Source organism: Rhinoraja longicauda, chromosome 19 (genome assembly GCF_053455715.1).
Source record: "Rhinoraja longicauda isolate Sanriku21f chromosome 19, sRhiLon1.1, whole genome shotgun sequence".
Lineage (NCBI taxonomy): Eukaryota > Metazoa > Chordata > Chondrichthyes > Rajiformes > Arhynchobatidae > Rhinoraja > Rhinoraja longicauda.
This window is the reverse complement of record NC_135971.1, coordinates 8,999,424-9,013,456: the sequence shown is the minus strand read 5'-3', so window position 1 is coordinate 9,013,456 and position 14,033 is coordinate 8,999,424. Positions and strand designations below refer to the sequence as shown.

At 46.1% G+C, this 14,033-nt stretch overlaps 1 protein-coding gene across 1 annotated transcript; it reads left to right on the top strand.

Annotated features, from left to right (window-relative positions):
• Positions 1–649: 649 nt before the first annotated feature.
• On the top strand, positions 650–12,570 carry LOC144602807 (zinc-binding protein A33-like). Its single transcript, XM_078415931.1, has 6 exons — positions 650–1,060; positions 1,140–1,235; positions 3,934–4,167; positions 4,826–4,848; positions 4,941–5,059; positions 12,038–12,570. The coding sequence occupies exons 1-6, from the start codon at positions 650–652 to the stop codon at positions 12,568–12,570; spliced, it is 1,416 nt and encodes a 471-aa protein (XP_078272057.1).
• The last annotated feature ends 1,463 nt before the right edge of the window (positions 12,571–14,033 follow it).

Sequence of the window (14,033 nt, the reverse complement as noted above, 5' to 3'; positions counted from 1 at the left end):
TTTCAGTAACATAAAATGAGACTGCCAAAACTAAAACTAAAAAGGAAAACATTATATTTTTAATGATATTTATTTGTCTTAGTAAATATCAGGTCAAAACATGGAGGAAAATATGTTATAAAAAGGCAAACCAATAAAATTAGATATTTTAATCAGATACCACCTTACAAAATTAGTCTTATCATAATATTTTTATGACAAACAGACAATGTTACAATCTTTAATATCAGGCTATTAAAGCCGCTATTTACTGCTAGTAGTGGTCTTGTGGGTAACCCCCTTACCCATGACCTCAGTCTTCTGACATTCCTCTGTAACCCTTGCTGACCTGAAATGTCTTTAATCCCTCTGCCTCCCACCATTCCCTCCCCCAGCACTAAAGAACAATGCCTCACTCAGATTTAGCATTAAAATCAGGATTTAAATTTTAAAAATATTTTTACTAACCATGAACATTAAACTTACGTTTTATTCCAATGGGGTCCCAATTCATACCCAGTAAATAATTATAAAGCTTGACATTTTTTCTTATTTACCTTTTCTTATTTCTTATTTGTAGACTCTGTTGTCTACAAATAACATTCATTCCCCAGACGGCAGCGTGCGCAGTGGACACTCCCATTTTGAACCAGGAAGTGGCGGAGTAAAGATGGCTGCGAAAGACCAGGTCGAGAGTTGGACCGAGGAGGCAGTTTGTCCCATCTGCCTGGATTTCTTCACCGATCCGGTGGCACTGGAGTGCGGCCACTACTTCTGCCGCTCCTGTATCACACAGAGTTGGGACCGGGAGGCGAGAAACTCCTGCCCGGAATGTAGAGAGCAGTTTGTAGACCGCACCCTCAGGGTGAGTCGGGCCTTGGCGAGACTGGCTGAGAAAGCTCGAACACTGAGCCTGAATCCGCCGCGCAAAGAAAGTAAACTTCGCTGCGAGGAACACGAGGAAGAACTGAAGCTGTTTTGCGAAACTGATCAGAAACTGATCTGCCTGATCTGCAGAGACGCGCGGGAACACAAGTCTCACAACTTCATGCCGCTTCGGGAAGCTGTTGAAATGCGCAAGGTAAAATAAAACGCACTATGGCCACTCGTTCACCTGCTTGATTCGTCATTGTCTAACCCCCTTTGCTCTCTGATCCCAGGATCAGGTTAAATCTTCCGTACAATCTCTCACCAAAAAGAAGTCAGAGTTGGAGGAAATGGAGCGGCTGCAGAAGGGGAAGATTTCCGGAGTTCGGGTAAGGCCACTCTGTGCGGAGTTTCTGGTATTGTGTAGTTTTCCCCCCATTTAATGCATAAGGGATAGACTGGATAAATTTGCTGCTGTAATAGATAATAGACAATAGGTGCAGGAGGCCCTTCGAGCCAACACCGCCATCCAATGTGATCATGGCTGATCATTCACAATCAGTACCCCATTCCTGCCTTCTCCCCATACCCCATAACTCTGCTAACCTTTAGAGCTCTATCTAGCTCTCTCTTGAATGCATTCAGAGAATTGGCCTCCACTGCCTTCAGAGGCATAGAATTCCACAGATTCACAACTCTGACAGAATTTTTTTTCCCTCATCTCTGTTCTAAATTGCCTACCCCTTATTCTTAAACTGTGGCCCCTGATTCTAGACTCCCCCAACACTGGGACCATGTTTCCTGCCTCTAACGTGTCCAACCCCTTAATAATCTTATATGTTTCGATAAGATCCCCTCTCATCCTTCTAAATTCCAGTGTATACAGGCCTAGTCGCTCCAGTCTTTCAAAATACGACAGTCCCGCCATTCCGGGAATTAACCCAGTAAACCTGCGCTGGACGCCCTCAATAGCAAGAATATCCTTCCTCAAATTTGGAGACCAAAACTGCATACAGTACTCCAGGTGCGGTCTCACTAGGGCCCTGTACAACTGCAGAAGGTCCACTTTGCTCCTATACTCTTGTTATGAAGGCCAACATTCCATTGGCTTTCTTCACTGCCTGCTGTACCTGCATGCTTCCTCTCAGTGACTGATGCACTAGGACACCCAGATCTCGTTGTACGTCCCCTTTTCCTAACTTGACACCATTCAGATAATAATCTGCCTTCCTATTCTTACCACCAAAGTGGATAGCCTCACACTTATCCACATTAAACTGCATCTGCCATGCATCCGCCCACTCACACAACCTGTCCAAGTCATCCTGCAACCTCATAGCATCTTCCTCACAGTTCGCACTACCACCCAGCTTTGTATCATCTGCAAATTTGCTAATGGTACTTTTAATCCCTTCATCCAAGTCATGAATGTATATTGTAAATAGCTGCGGTCCCAGCACCGAGCCTTGCGGTACCACACTAGTCACTGCCTGCCATTCTGAAAGGGACCCATTTATCCCCACTCTTTGCTTTCTGCCTGTCAACCAATTTTCTATCCATGTCAGTACCCTACCCCCAATACCATGTGCTCTAATTTTGCCCACTAATCTCCTATGTGGGACCTTGTCCACTCTGTGCGGAGTTTCTGGTGTTGTGCAGTTTATCCCCCATTTAATGCATAAGGGATAGACTGGATAAATTTGCTGCTGTAATTGACCCTGTGTAGCGCATGAATGAATGGGCGCAATAAACTGGAGCAACTCGATGGGTCAGGCAGCATCTCTGGAGTGAAGGAATGGGTGACGTTTCTGGTCGAGATCCTCATTCCGAATGAGAGTCTCGGGAAAAGGGATGTGCGGCCGAATATTTGATATAATGGATTACTGTGGTAGCTCTGCGAACCGCCTTAGACTTTGAATAATCACCGATTATGCAAGGAAGTATTTAATCACAAAATGCTGGAGTAACTCAGCAGGTCAGGCAGCATCTCAGGAGAGAAGGAATGGGCAACGTTTCGGATCGAGACCCTTCTTCAGACTGATGTCAGGGGGTGGGACAAAGGAAGGATATGGGTGGAGACAGGAAGATAGAGGGAGACCTGGGAAGGGGGAGGGGAAGAGAGGGATAGAGGAACTATCTAAAGTTGGAGAAGTCAATGTTTATACCACTGGGCTGCAGGCTGTCCAGGCGAAATATGAGGTGCTGTTCCTCAAATTTCCGGTGGGCCTCACTATGGCACTGGAGGATGCCCATGACAGAAAGGTCAGACTGGGAGGGGGAGTTGAAGTGCTCAGCCACCGGGAGATCAGATTGGTTAACTCGGACCGAGCGCAGGTGTTGAGCGAAGCGATCGCCGAGCCCGAGTTTGATAGAGGTTTTAAAAATTTTAAGAGGGACGGACAGAGTTGACGTGGGTAGGCTTTTCCCTTTGAGAGTGGGGAAGATTCCAACAAGGGGACATAACTTCAGAAATAAGGGACAAAGGTTTAGGGGTAACATGAGGGGTAACTTCTTTACTCAGAGGGTGGTGGCTGTGTGGAATGAGCTTCCGGTGGAAGTGGTGGAGGCAGGCTCGATTTTATTATTTAAGAGTAAATTGGATAGGTATATGGATGGGAGGGGATTGGAGGGTTATGGTCTGAGAGCAGGTAGATGAGACTAGGTCAGAGAAAGTGGTCGGCGTGGACTGGTAGGGCCGAACGGGCCTGTTTCCGTGCTGTAATTGTTATATGGTTATATGGTTTCGCCGATGTAAATAGGTTGCCATCTGGAGCAGCAGAAAAAATAGCTGAAATTTTGTGAAATTTCGCCTGGGCAGCCTGCAGCCCAGTGGTATGAACATTGACTTCTCCAACTTTAGATAATTCCCCTGTCCCTCTCTTCCCCTCCCCCTTCCCAGATCTCCCTTTGTCTTCCTGTCTCCACCTATATCCTTCCGTTGTCCCATTTGTTTCAGGAAAATGGGAGAGAATTTGATTGATTAGATAATTCTGAGAACCGGGCGCTGATGGGCTATATAGTCACTTATTCTGTAAGCAAAAACAAAACAGAAATATATTAAGTTAATCTTCAGCATTCATTTGACAGGAAGAGTCGCACAGCCTTCAGTCCCATGTCACATCCCAGTTTGCTGAACTGCACCAGATTATCACTGAGAAAGAAAAGTACTTCCTCAAAGATATCCGTGAAGATGAGGAGCGGATTCTAAATCTAATGGAGAAAAATCTTCGGGAGATTCAAGAGAATTTAAATTCTATTCAGGAGGAAGTCCTGCGTTTACAGGAACGGATGGAACAAAAAGACAGCGTGAAATTTCTAGAGGTAAGGAAGTCTATTTAAATTTGCTTCTATAAATGTGCACCGTCACAAAATGGCATCTGATATATTTGAAACAAATTCAACTATGTTGTCTATTGTCTATGCATCTGCAGTTCCTTCCCACACATCACTAACATCATATTCAATTGACAATAGACAACAAGTGCAGAAGTAGACCATGCAGCCCTTCGAGCCAGCAACTCCATTCAATGTGATCATGGCTGATCATTCTCAATCAGTACCCCATTCCTGCCTTCTCCCCATACCCCCTGACTCCGCTATCCTTAAGAGCTCTATCTAGATCTCTCTTGAAAGCATCCAGAAAATTGGCCTCCACTGCCTTCTGAGGCAGAGAATTCCATAGATTCACAACTCTCTGACTGAAAATGTTTTTCCTGATCTCCGTTCTAAATGGCCTACCCCTTATTCGGCTGAAACGCACACCCTGTCCAGACTATCCTGTCAGCATCGTGTAATTTTTAAAATAATTTTTATACTTCCTTCATCGGTTCTATGTCTGCAATATCATTATTCTTCTCTGTGTGTCAGTGAGGGTGAGAGTGGAGAAATGGAAATTTTTAACAGGTAATAATCTGGGTGAAATTCGTGCTCTGAGTGGTTCCTTCTCGGTCAATTCAGTCTTGTGTTTTATTTATTTCAGGAGGAAGCTGTTTGCAAGCGAAGGTAGGGCATGTTCTTCACTGAAACTCTGCATGAAACATATTTCCTCATAAACATCAATGCACAATTTGTAATCAGCTATTTAATATTTGCAGGATTAGTGATGAGGTGAATTCATTGTCAGTGACAGATGGTGCCATAACGGCTGAAAAATTCAACCACCTCTTTTTGTTGAAGGCAGAATTGATAGAAACGTTTGACTCCTTTAAACAAGGTAAAGCATGTGCACTTATTTCACTTGGTTTGCGGAACACATTGATGTTTTTATGTGATGCAAAGATTGGCCAGGATAAAACACTGAACGGTAATTGGAGTTTCATTCCTGCACCAACCCACTGACTGAGAAGCCTCACGCACACATGGTCAGCTGGAGATGTTAGATCCTGGAACACAGGTAACACAGGAGCACGATAGACAATAGACAATAGGTGCAGGAGGAGGCCATTCGGCCCTTCGAGCGAGTACCTCCATTCAATGTGATCATGGCTGATCATTCTCAATCAGTTCCCCTTCCCTGCCTTCTCCCCTGACTCCGCTATCCTTAAGAGCTCTATCTAGCTCTCTCTGGAATGCATTCAGAGAATTGGCCTCCACTGCCTTCGGAGGCAAAGAATTCCACAGATTCACAACTCTCTGACTGAAAAGGTTTTCCTCATCTCAGTTCTAAATGGGCTATCCCTTATTCTTAAACTGTGGCCTCTTGTTCTGGACTCCCCCAACATTGGGAACATGTTTCCTGCCTCTAACGTGTCCAACCCCTTAATAATCTTATACGTTTCGATAAGATCCCCTCTCATCCTTCTAAATTCCAGTGTATACAAGCCTAGTCGCTCCAGTCATCATATCATATCATATCATATATATACAGCGCGGAAACAGGCCTTTTCGGCCCACCAAGTCCGCGCCGCCCAGCGATCCCCGCACACTAACACTATCCTACACCCACTAGGGACAATTTTTACATCTACCCAGTCAATTAACCTACATACCTTTCAACATATGACAGTCCCGCCATTCCGGGAATTAACCTAGTAAACCTACGCTGCACGACCTCAATAGCAAGAATAACCTTCCTCAAATTTGGAGAACAAAACTGCACACAGTACTCCAGGTGTGGTCTCACTAGGGCCCTGTACAACTGCAGAAGGACCTCTTTGCTCCTATACTCAACTCCCCTTGTTATGAAGGCCAACATTCCATTGGCGTTCTTCACTGCATGCTGTACCTGCATGGTTCCTTTCAGTGACTGATGCACTAGGACACCCAGATCTCGTTGTACGTCCCCTTTTTCTAACTTGACACTATTCAGATAATACTCTGCCGTCCTATTCTTACCACCAAAGTGGATAACCTCACACTTATCCACATTAAACTGCATCTGCCATGCATCCGCCCATTCACACAACCTGTCCAAGTTACCCTGCAACCTCGTAGCATCTTCCTCACAGTTCACACTACCACCAAGCTTTGTATCATCTACAAATTTGCTAATGGTACTTTTAATCCCTTCATCCAAGTCATTAATGTATATTGTAAATAGCTGCGATCCCAGCACCGAGCCTTGCGGTACCACACTAGTTACTGCCTGCCATTCTGAAAGGGGCCCATTTATCCCCACTCTTTGCTTTCTGTCTGTCAACCAATTTTCTATCCATGTCAGTACCCTACCTCCAATACCTTGTGCTCTAATTTTACCCACTAATCTCCTATGTGGAACCTTGTCGAAGGCTTTCTGAAAGTCAAGGTACACCACATCCACCGGCTCTCCCCTGTCCATTTTCCTAGTTACATCCTCAAAGAATTCCAGAAGATTAGTCAAGCATGATTTCCCCTTCGTAAATCCATGCTGACACGGAACGATCCTGTTACTGCTATCCAAATGGTCCGCAATTTTGTCTTTTATAATTTACTCCAGCATCTTCCCCACCACTGATGTAAGATGAACTGGTCTATAATTTCCCATTTTTTCTCTCCCTCCTTTCTTAATAAGTGGGACAACATTAGCTACCCTCCAATCCACAGGAACTGATCCTGAATCTATAGAACATTGGTAAATGTTCACCAATGCGTCTACAATTTCTAGCGCCTCCTCCTTAAGTACTCTGGGATGCAGACCATCAGGCCCTGAGGATTTATCAGCCTTCAGTCCCATCAGTCTACCCAACACCATTTCCTGCCTAATGTGGATTTCCTTCAGTTCCTCCGTCACCCTAGGATCTCTGGCCTCTTTACATACTTAAAAAAGCTTTTACTATCCTCCTTTATATAATTGGCTAGTTTACCCTCGTACTTCATCTTTTCTCCCCATATTGCTTTCTTAGTCATCTTCTGTTGCTCTTTAAAAGAGTCCCAATCCTCTGGCTTCCCACTCTTCTTTGCATGGTTGTACATCTTCTCTTTTATTTTTATGCTGTCCTTGACTTCCCTTGTCAGCCACGGGTGCCTCTTACTCCCCTTAGAATCTTACCTCCTCTTTGGGATAAATTGATCCTGCAACTTCTGCATTATTCCCAGGAATACCTGCCATTGCTGTTCCACCGTCTTCCCTGCTAGGGCCTCCTTCCAGTCAATTCTGGCCAGTTCCTGCCTCATGCCTCTGTAATCCCCTTTGCTATACTGTAATACTGACACTTCCGATTTTCTCTTCTCCCTCTCAATTTGTAGAGTAAAACTTATCATATTGTGATCACTGCCTCCTCATGGCTCTTTTACCTCGAGTCCCCTTATCAGATCAGGTTCATTACACAGCACTAAATCCAGAAATGCCTTCTCACGAGTAGGCTCCGGTACAAGCTGTTCTAAGAATCCATCTCGGAGACACTCCACAAACTCTCTTTCCTGGGGTCCATTACCAACCTGATTTTCCCAGTCTACCTGCATGTTGAAATCTCCCATATCCACCGTAGCATTACATTTTTGACAAGCCAATTTTATCTCCTGATTCAACTTGCACCCTATGTCGAGGCTACTGTTTGGGGGCCTGTAGATAACTCCCATTAGGGTCTTTTTACCCTTACAATTCCTCTTTTCTATCCATACTGATTCTACATCTCCTGATTCTATGTCACCCCTTGCAAGGGAGTGAATATCATTCCTCACCAACAGAGCGACCCCACCACCTCTGCCCACCTGTCTGTCTTTTCTATATGTTGCATACCCATGAATATTCAGTTCCTAGCCCTGGCCCTCTTGTAGCCATGTCTCAGTGATTCCCACAACATCATACTTGCCAATGTCTAAATAAGCCTCGGGCTCATCCACTTCATTTTTTGTACTTCGCGCATTTAAATACAACACTTTAATTTCGGTATTCACCTCCCCTCTCACACCGGTCACAATTGGCCCTGACCTTACTCTCTTATCCCTTCTCGAACTTCCCTTCCCATTCATTCGAGATTCCTTTGCAATTTCTCCTCTATTCGCTTCCCCGTTAACTCCATCTTCATATTCCCAGTTTGTCAACCCCTCCCCCCCACTACTTAGTTTAAAGCCACACTTGTAGCACTAGCAAACCTACCTGCCAGAATGTTGGTCCCCTGTTGTTAAGGGGTAACCCGTCCCTTTTGTACAGGTCACCCCTACCCCAGAAGAGATCCCAGTGGTCTAGAAATCTAAATCCCTGCTCCCTGCACCAGCCCCTCAGCCATACATTCATATCCCCGATCTCTCTGTTCCTGCCCTCACCAGCACGAGGTACAGGTAGGAGTCCAGAGACAACCACCTTTGACGTCCTACTTCTCAGTCTTCTTCCTAACTCTCTAAACTCACGTTGCAGTATCTCCTTCCTCCTCGTCCTGACGTCGTTCGTGCCCACGTGCACAACTGCGTCCGGTTGATCACCTTCCCTCGCTAGGATGTTCTGAAGCCGCTCCGTGATGTCTTGAACCCTGGCACCAGGGAGGCAACAGACCATCCTCGAGTCCCGCCATCCGCCAAAGAATCTACTGCCCGTACCTCGGTAGTCAGGAAATTGGAAGTAACAGAATTAAATTATAATGAACAACGAATTAGCAGTATTGTCATGGGGATACGAGGGCATCCTGTGGAGATCTGTGCCATGGGCCCTGCCTAACCTGTAAGTGACTATCGTTGACTCTGGTTGACTCAGGTCTGCCCCCTGTTGGACCCTTGAGCCGCACAGACTTTCTCAAACCCCATACTGATGCATTGTAAGAACGAGACCGGATAGATCTCGGCCCAAGATCTAGTTTCGGAAAAGCACGCACAGTTTCATCGGCCTGACATAGATACCCTTAAACACATTCACAAGAAAAAAATCCTGTTCGTGGGTACAACCTCCTCAATTTAGTAACATACGCTAAGAGTCAGGAAATTATATTTCAGCTTTGCAGGACTTAGGCATAATTTGGAGTATTTTGTGCAGTTCTGGTTGTCCCTTTGCAGGAAGAATGTGGATGCCTTGGGAAATGTGCAGAAGAGGTTTAGCAGAATGCTGCCTGGATTAGAGGGCATTAGCTATTAGGAGAGGTCGGATACATTTGCTTGTTTTATGTGGACTGTCAAAGGCTGAAGGGAAACTGATAGAATTATTTTAAATTATGAGAAGGTGTAAATCGTAGAGGGCATATGTTCAAGGAAACAGAATGAAAATTTAACGGAGGATTGTAAGGCTTTTTAAAAGTACACCTAACTTCTAAGAATATGCTTCCAGGGGGCACTGCAGTAGCAGCGATCACACCGATGTTTGAGAGGTATTTACACAGCCAATACAGGGTACGTGGGATAGGCACGGGCAAGGAAAAGAGGAAAACGGGCCATGTGCAACCAAATGGGATTAATTTATGTTCATAGGCATCATGGATGGCGCTGATATGCTGGGCCAAAGGGCGTGTACCTGTTCTGTATGTTTCTATTGGGGGAAGGATATTCATGCTATTGAGGGTGTGCAGCGTAGGTTTACTAGGTTAATTCCTGGAATGGCAGGACTGTCGTATGTTGAAAGACTGGAGTGTCTAGGCTTGTATACACTGGAATTTAGAAGGATGAGAGGGGATCTTATCGAAACATATAAGATTATTAAAGGGTTGGACACGTTAGAGGCAGGAAACATGTTCAAAACTTTGGGGGAGTCCAGAACAAGGGGCCACAATTTAAGAATAAGGGGTAGGCCATTAAGAATGGAGATGAGGAAAAACATTTTCAGTTGGATAGTTGTAAATCTGTGGAGTTTTCTGCCTCAGAAGTCAGTGGAGACCAATTCTCTGAGCGCATTCAAGAGAGAGCTAGATAGAGCTCTTAAGGATAGCGGAGTCAGGCGGTATGGGGAGAAGGCAGGAACGGGGTACTGATTGAGAATGATCAGCCATGACATATTGAATGGTGGTGTTGGCTCGAAGGGCCGAATGGCCTACTCGTGTGTCTATTGTCTATGTTCTATATTAAAGAGAAAGTGAGGAGATCTCAGTGAAACACAAAGTTCTACTCGACTTAACAGGCAGCATGATGGGAGGATCTTTCCCTTTCCTGAGGTGTCCAGAACAGAGGTTATCGTCTCAGAATAGGCAGTAGGTTATATAGGACAGAGATAAGAAGATAGTTCTGCACTCAGAGGATGGTAGACCTTTGGGATTCTCCGTATCGGATGGCAGTGAAGGCTCAGTGATTCACTTCATTCAGTCCCAGTCTACTGCAGGGAAATGGACCCTTCGACCCACTATCTCTATTCCGATCATTTTGCACACCTACATCAATCCCATTGGTTCACAACACGTCAACGCCCTTATATACCTCGCGTGTACAACTGTCTGTCTAAATGACTCTTGAAGTTAGTGATTCCACCTCCTCCAATGGGAGCATGTTCCAGGTATCAACTACTCTCTGTGCAAGAGATTTATCCCTCACATCTATGTACTAAAACTCTCGCCTGTTTGTTTGTTTGTTCCTGAACTACAGCCAAAACGGTTCACGATAGCACAACAATTTTAGGCCCAGCTTACTCACCGTCGTCCCTTTGGTGCTAATGGAAGGAGTTTCATTGAAATCAGTGTTATATTTTTTAAGTTATTCACATTTTAAAGTTTAAATCTATCTCCTAGGGAGGGAGGGAGGGAGGGAGGGTGGAGGAGGGAGCATAAGGGGGGTTCAAGGGGATGGAGTAGGATTGAGGGGAAGCTGGAAGGGGAGGTTGTGTGGAAGGAGTGGGGTGGGGGGATGGAGGATTAGAGGAGGGGAGCGGGTAGGGGGAGGGTGGAAGGAGAGGGTGCTGCACCAATGCAGTAGAGGTTTGGGCCCACTTGGTCTAGTCTTCTTTAAAACTCCATCCTCTCACTTTAAACCAATAACCTTGTTTTTGGTACCATTAAGATGGGGAACTGAATCTGACTAACTACCCCCTCTCTGTGTCTCGTAAACTTGTAAACTTCTCCTAAGTCTCCAAATCAGCATTATTCAAGTCCTTCAATGGAGGCAACTTTCCGGTGAATCTCCTTTGCACTCTCTCCAGCACAGTCACATCTTTCCTCATTTTTAATTACCTCCAGTAAACATTTAACTCCTCAACTGCCCCGCCAATCTAGCCCCCATTTTCACCACCATAAGCAAAAGCACTCAATATCACGCCCGCACACCCATCCGCCCACCATTTCTCCTATCTCCTCTCTCCCAATTCCATCTGCTTGCCCACGACATATCAGCATGGAGGCAACCAATGGAGGCAACCAATGGAGGCAACCAATGGAGGCAACCAATGGAGGCAACCAATGGAGGCAACCAATGGAGGCAACCAATGGAGGCAACTTCCCGGTGCATCTCCTTTGCACTCTCTCCAGCACAGTCACATCTTTCCCCTGTATCACCAAAATATAACGACCTCATTTTTAATTACCTCCAGTAGACATTTAACTCCTCAACTGTCCCGCCAATCAAGCCTCCATTTTCACTCAATCTCACGCCCGCACACCCATCCGCCCACCATTTCTCCTACCTCCTCTCTCCCAATTGCCCACGACATACCACAACTCTCGCCTCAACCGCGGGAGAAAACACCCGGGAAGGATTTCTGTTGTCCATCTTACGTGGTAGGGGGAGGGGGAAAGAAAACTCCGGGCAAGGTTTCAGTTGTCCGCCCGCCTGTGCCTGAGGCCGAGCGGCCTCTCCCCCGGTCCCGGGGCCGCGCTGCCCGAGTCTCCCCCCGACCCCCGGGGACTCTCTGATTCTCTGCTTCTCCCCCCAGTCTCCGTCACCCTGGATGTGGAAACAGCGCATGCGCAGCTCGAGGTGTCTGAGGATCGGAAGAGGGTGAGACGGACCGGGACACCGAGGAGTCTCCCTGACACCGGGAAGTGGTTTACAGGCGGTGTGTGTGTGCTGGGATCGGAGGGATTCACATCGGGGAGACATTACTGGGAGGTGGAGGTGGCGGGGAGTGAGGGCTGGGGTCTGGGAGTCGCCGCAGAGTCTATGGAGAGGGAGGGAACGTTCACACTGACCCCGGAGACTGGAGTCTGGAGCATCGGGCGGTGGGATGACAAGTTTGATGCATTCACCTCCCCTCGATCTGGTCTCCCCGTCCGTCCCATCCCCGGGAGGGTGGGAGTTTATCTCAGTTACGAGTCCGGGACAGTTTCATTTTACGATGCGGGCACCAAGTCCCATCTCCACACCTTCACCGGGAATAAATTCACGGAGAAACTTTATCCTTTCTTCGCGCTCTGGGATGCAGACCAGTGGCTGAGAATCTGCTCCGGTTCCGCTCCGTGTCAGTAATGAACAAATTCTATCAATCCTTCACCAGCACCGGGAATATAGTTAAATCACCTCGGTTCTTTTAGATGTTAAACAAGTCTGTTCTGGGAATCGATGACCATAAAATTCCTAGACTGCCGCCTGTGATGATAATAATAATAATAATAATAATAATAATGATAATAAATAAATTCATTTAATTGTCCCACACCGTGGAAATTTACAGTGTTGCAGCAGCAAAGTGGATAACAGGAGACATTCATTATAAATAAAAATAAAGACGTATAAATTGTGATCAGTTTACAGTGTATTCCTTAACTGTTACTGTTGACTGGTCTGTTGGGAGCAGTGCTGGTTGTGCAGTCTCACAGCAGCGGGAAGGAAGGACCTCCGATATCTCTTCTTCACTTAAATATACCTGGACTATCTCCGACATCTCCCTCCTGTTTCTGGACCTCACCATCTCCACCGGAAGCCCATTCCATACAGCCACCACCCTCTGAGTAAAGAAGTTACCCCTCATGTTACCCCTAAACTTTTGTCCCTCAATTCTGAAGCTATGTCCCCTTGTTGGAATCTTCCCCACTCTCAAAGGGAAAAGCCTACCCACGTCAACTCTGTCCGTCCCTCTTAAAATTAAAAAAACCTCTATCAAGTCCCCCCTCAACTTTGTACGCTCCAAAGAATAAAGACCCAACCTGTTCAACCTCTCTCTGTAGCTTAAGTGCTGAAACCCAGGCAACATTCTAGTAAATCTCCTCTGTACCCTCTCCATTTTGTCGACACCCTTCCTATAATTTGGCCACCAGAACTGCACACCATACTCCAGATTCGGCCTCACCAATGCCCTGTACAATTTTAACATTACATCTCCAACTTTAGATAGTCTCTCTGTCCCTCACTTCCCCTCCCCCTTCCCAGATCTCCCTCTATCTTCCTGTCTCCACCTATATCCTTCATTTGTCCCGCCCCCCTGACATCAGTCTGAAGAAGGGTCTCGACCCGAAACGTCACCCATTCCTTCTCTCCCGAGATGCTGCCTGACCTGCTGAGTTACTCCAGCATTTTGTGAAAAAATCGATTTGTACCAGCATCTGCAGTTATTTTCTTATATTATCTTGCAATACAATACAATATATCTTTCCAGTCATTGTACAGGGGTACAACGAGATTGGGAATGCGCCTCTCATACGATGAAATAATTTAATTAATTTAAACAACAACCGCCCAACGAGACAAATTGTAACAGTTTTAAAACAGAATAAAGTGCAAGTAGATCTGTGCCGGTTCACTGTGCGATGTGACCATCCGGCTCAGCAGGGCCGGTTCATAGCAGCTATGGCCCTGGGGATGAAGCTGTTCCTGAGTCTGGAGGTGCGGGCGTAGAAGGCCTTGTATCGTCTGCCCGATGGTAGAAGTTCGAACAGACTGTTGCAAGGGTGTGAAGAGTCTTTGTGGATGCTGGTGGCTTTTCTGAGGCATCG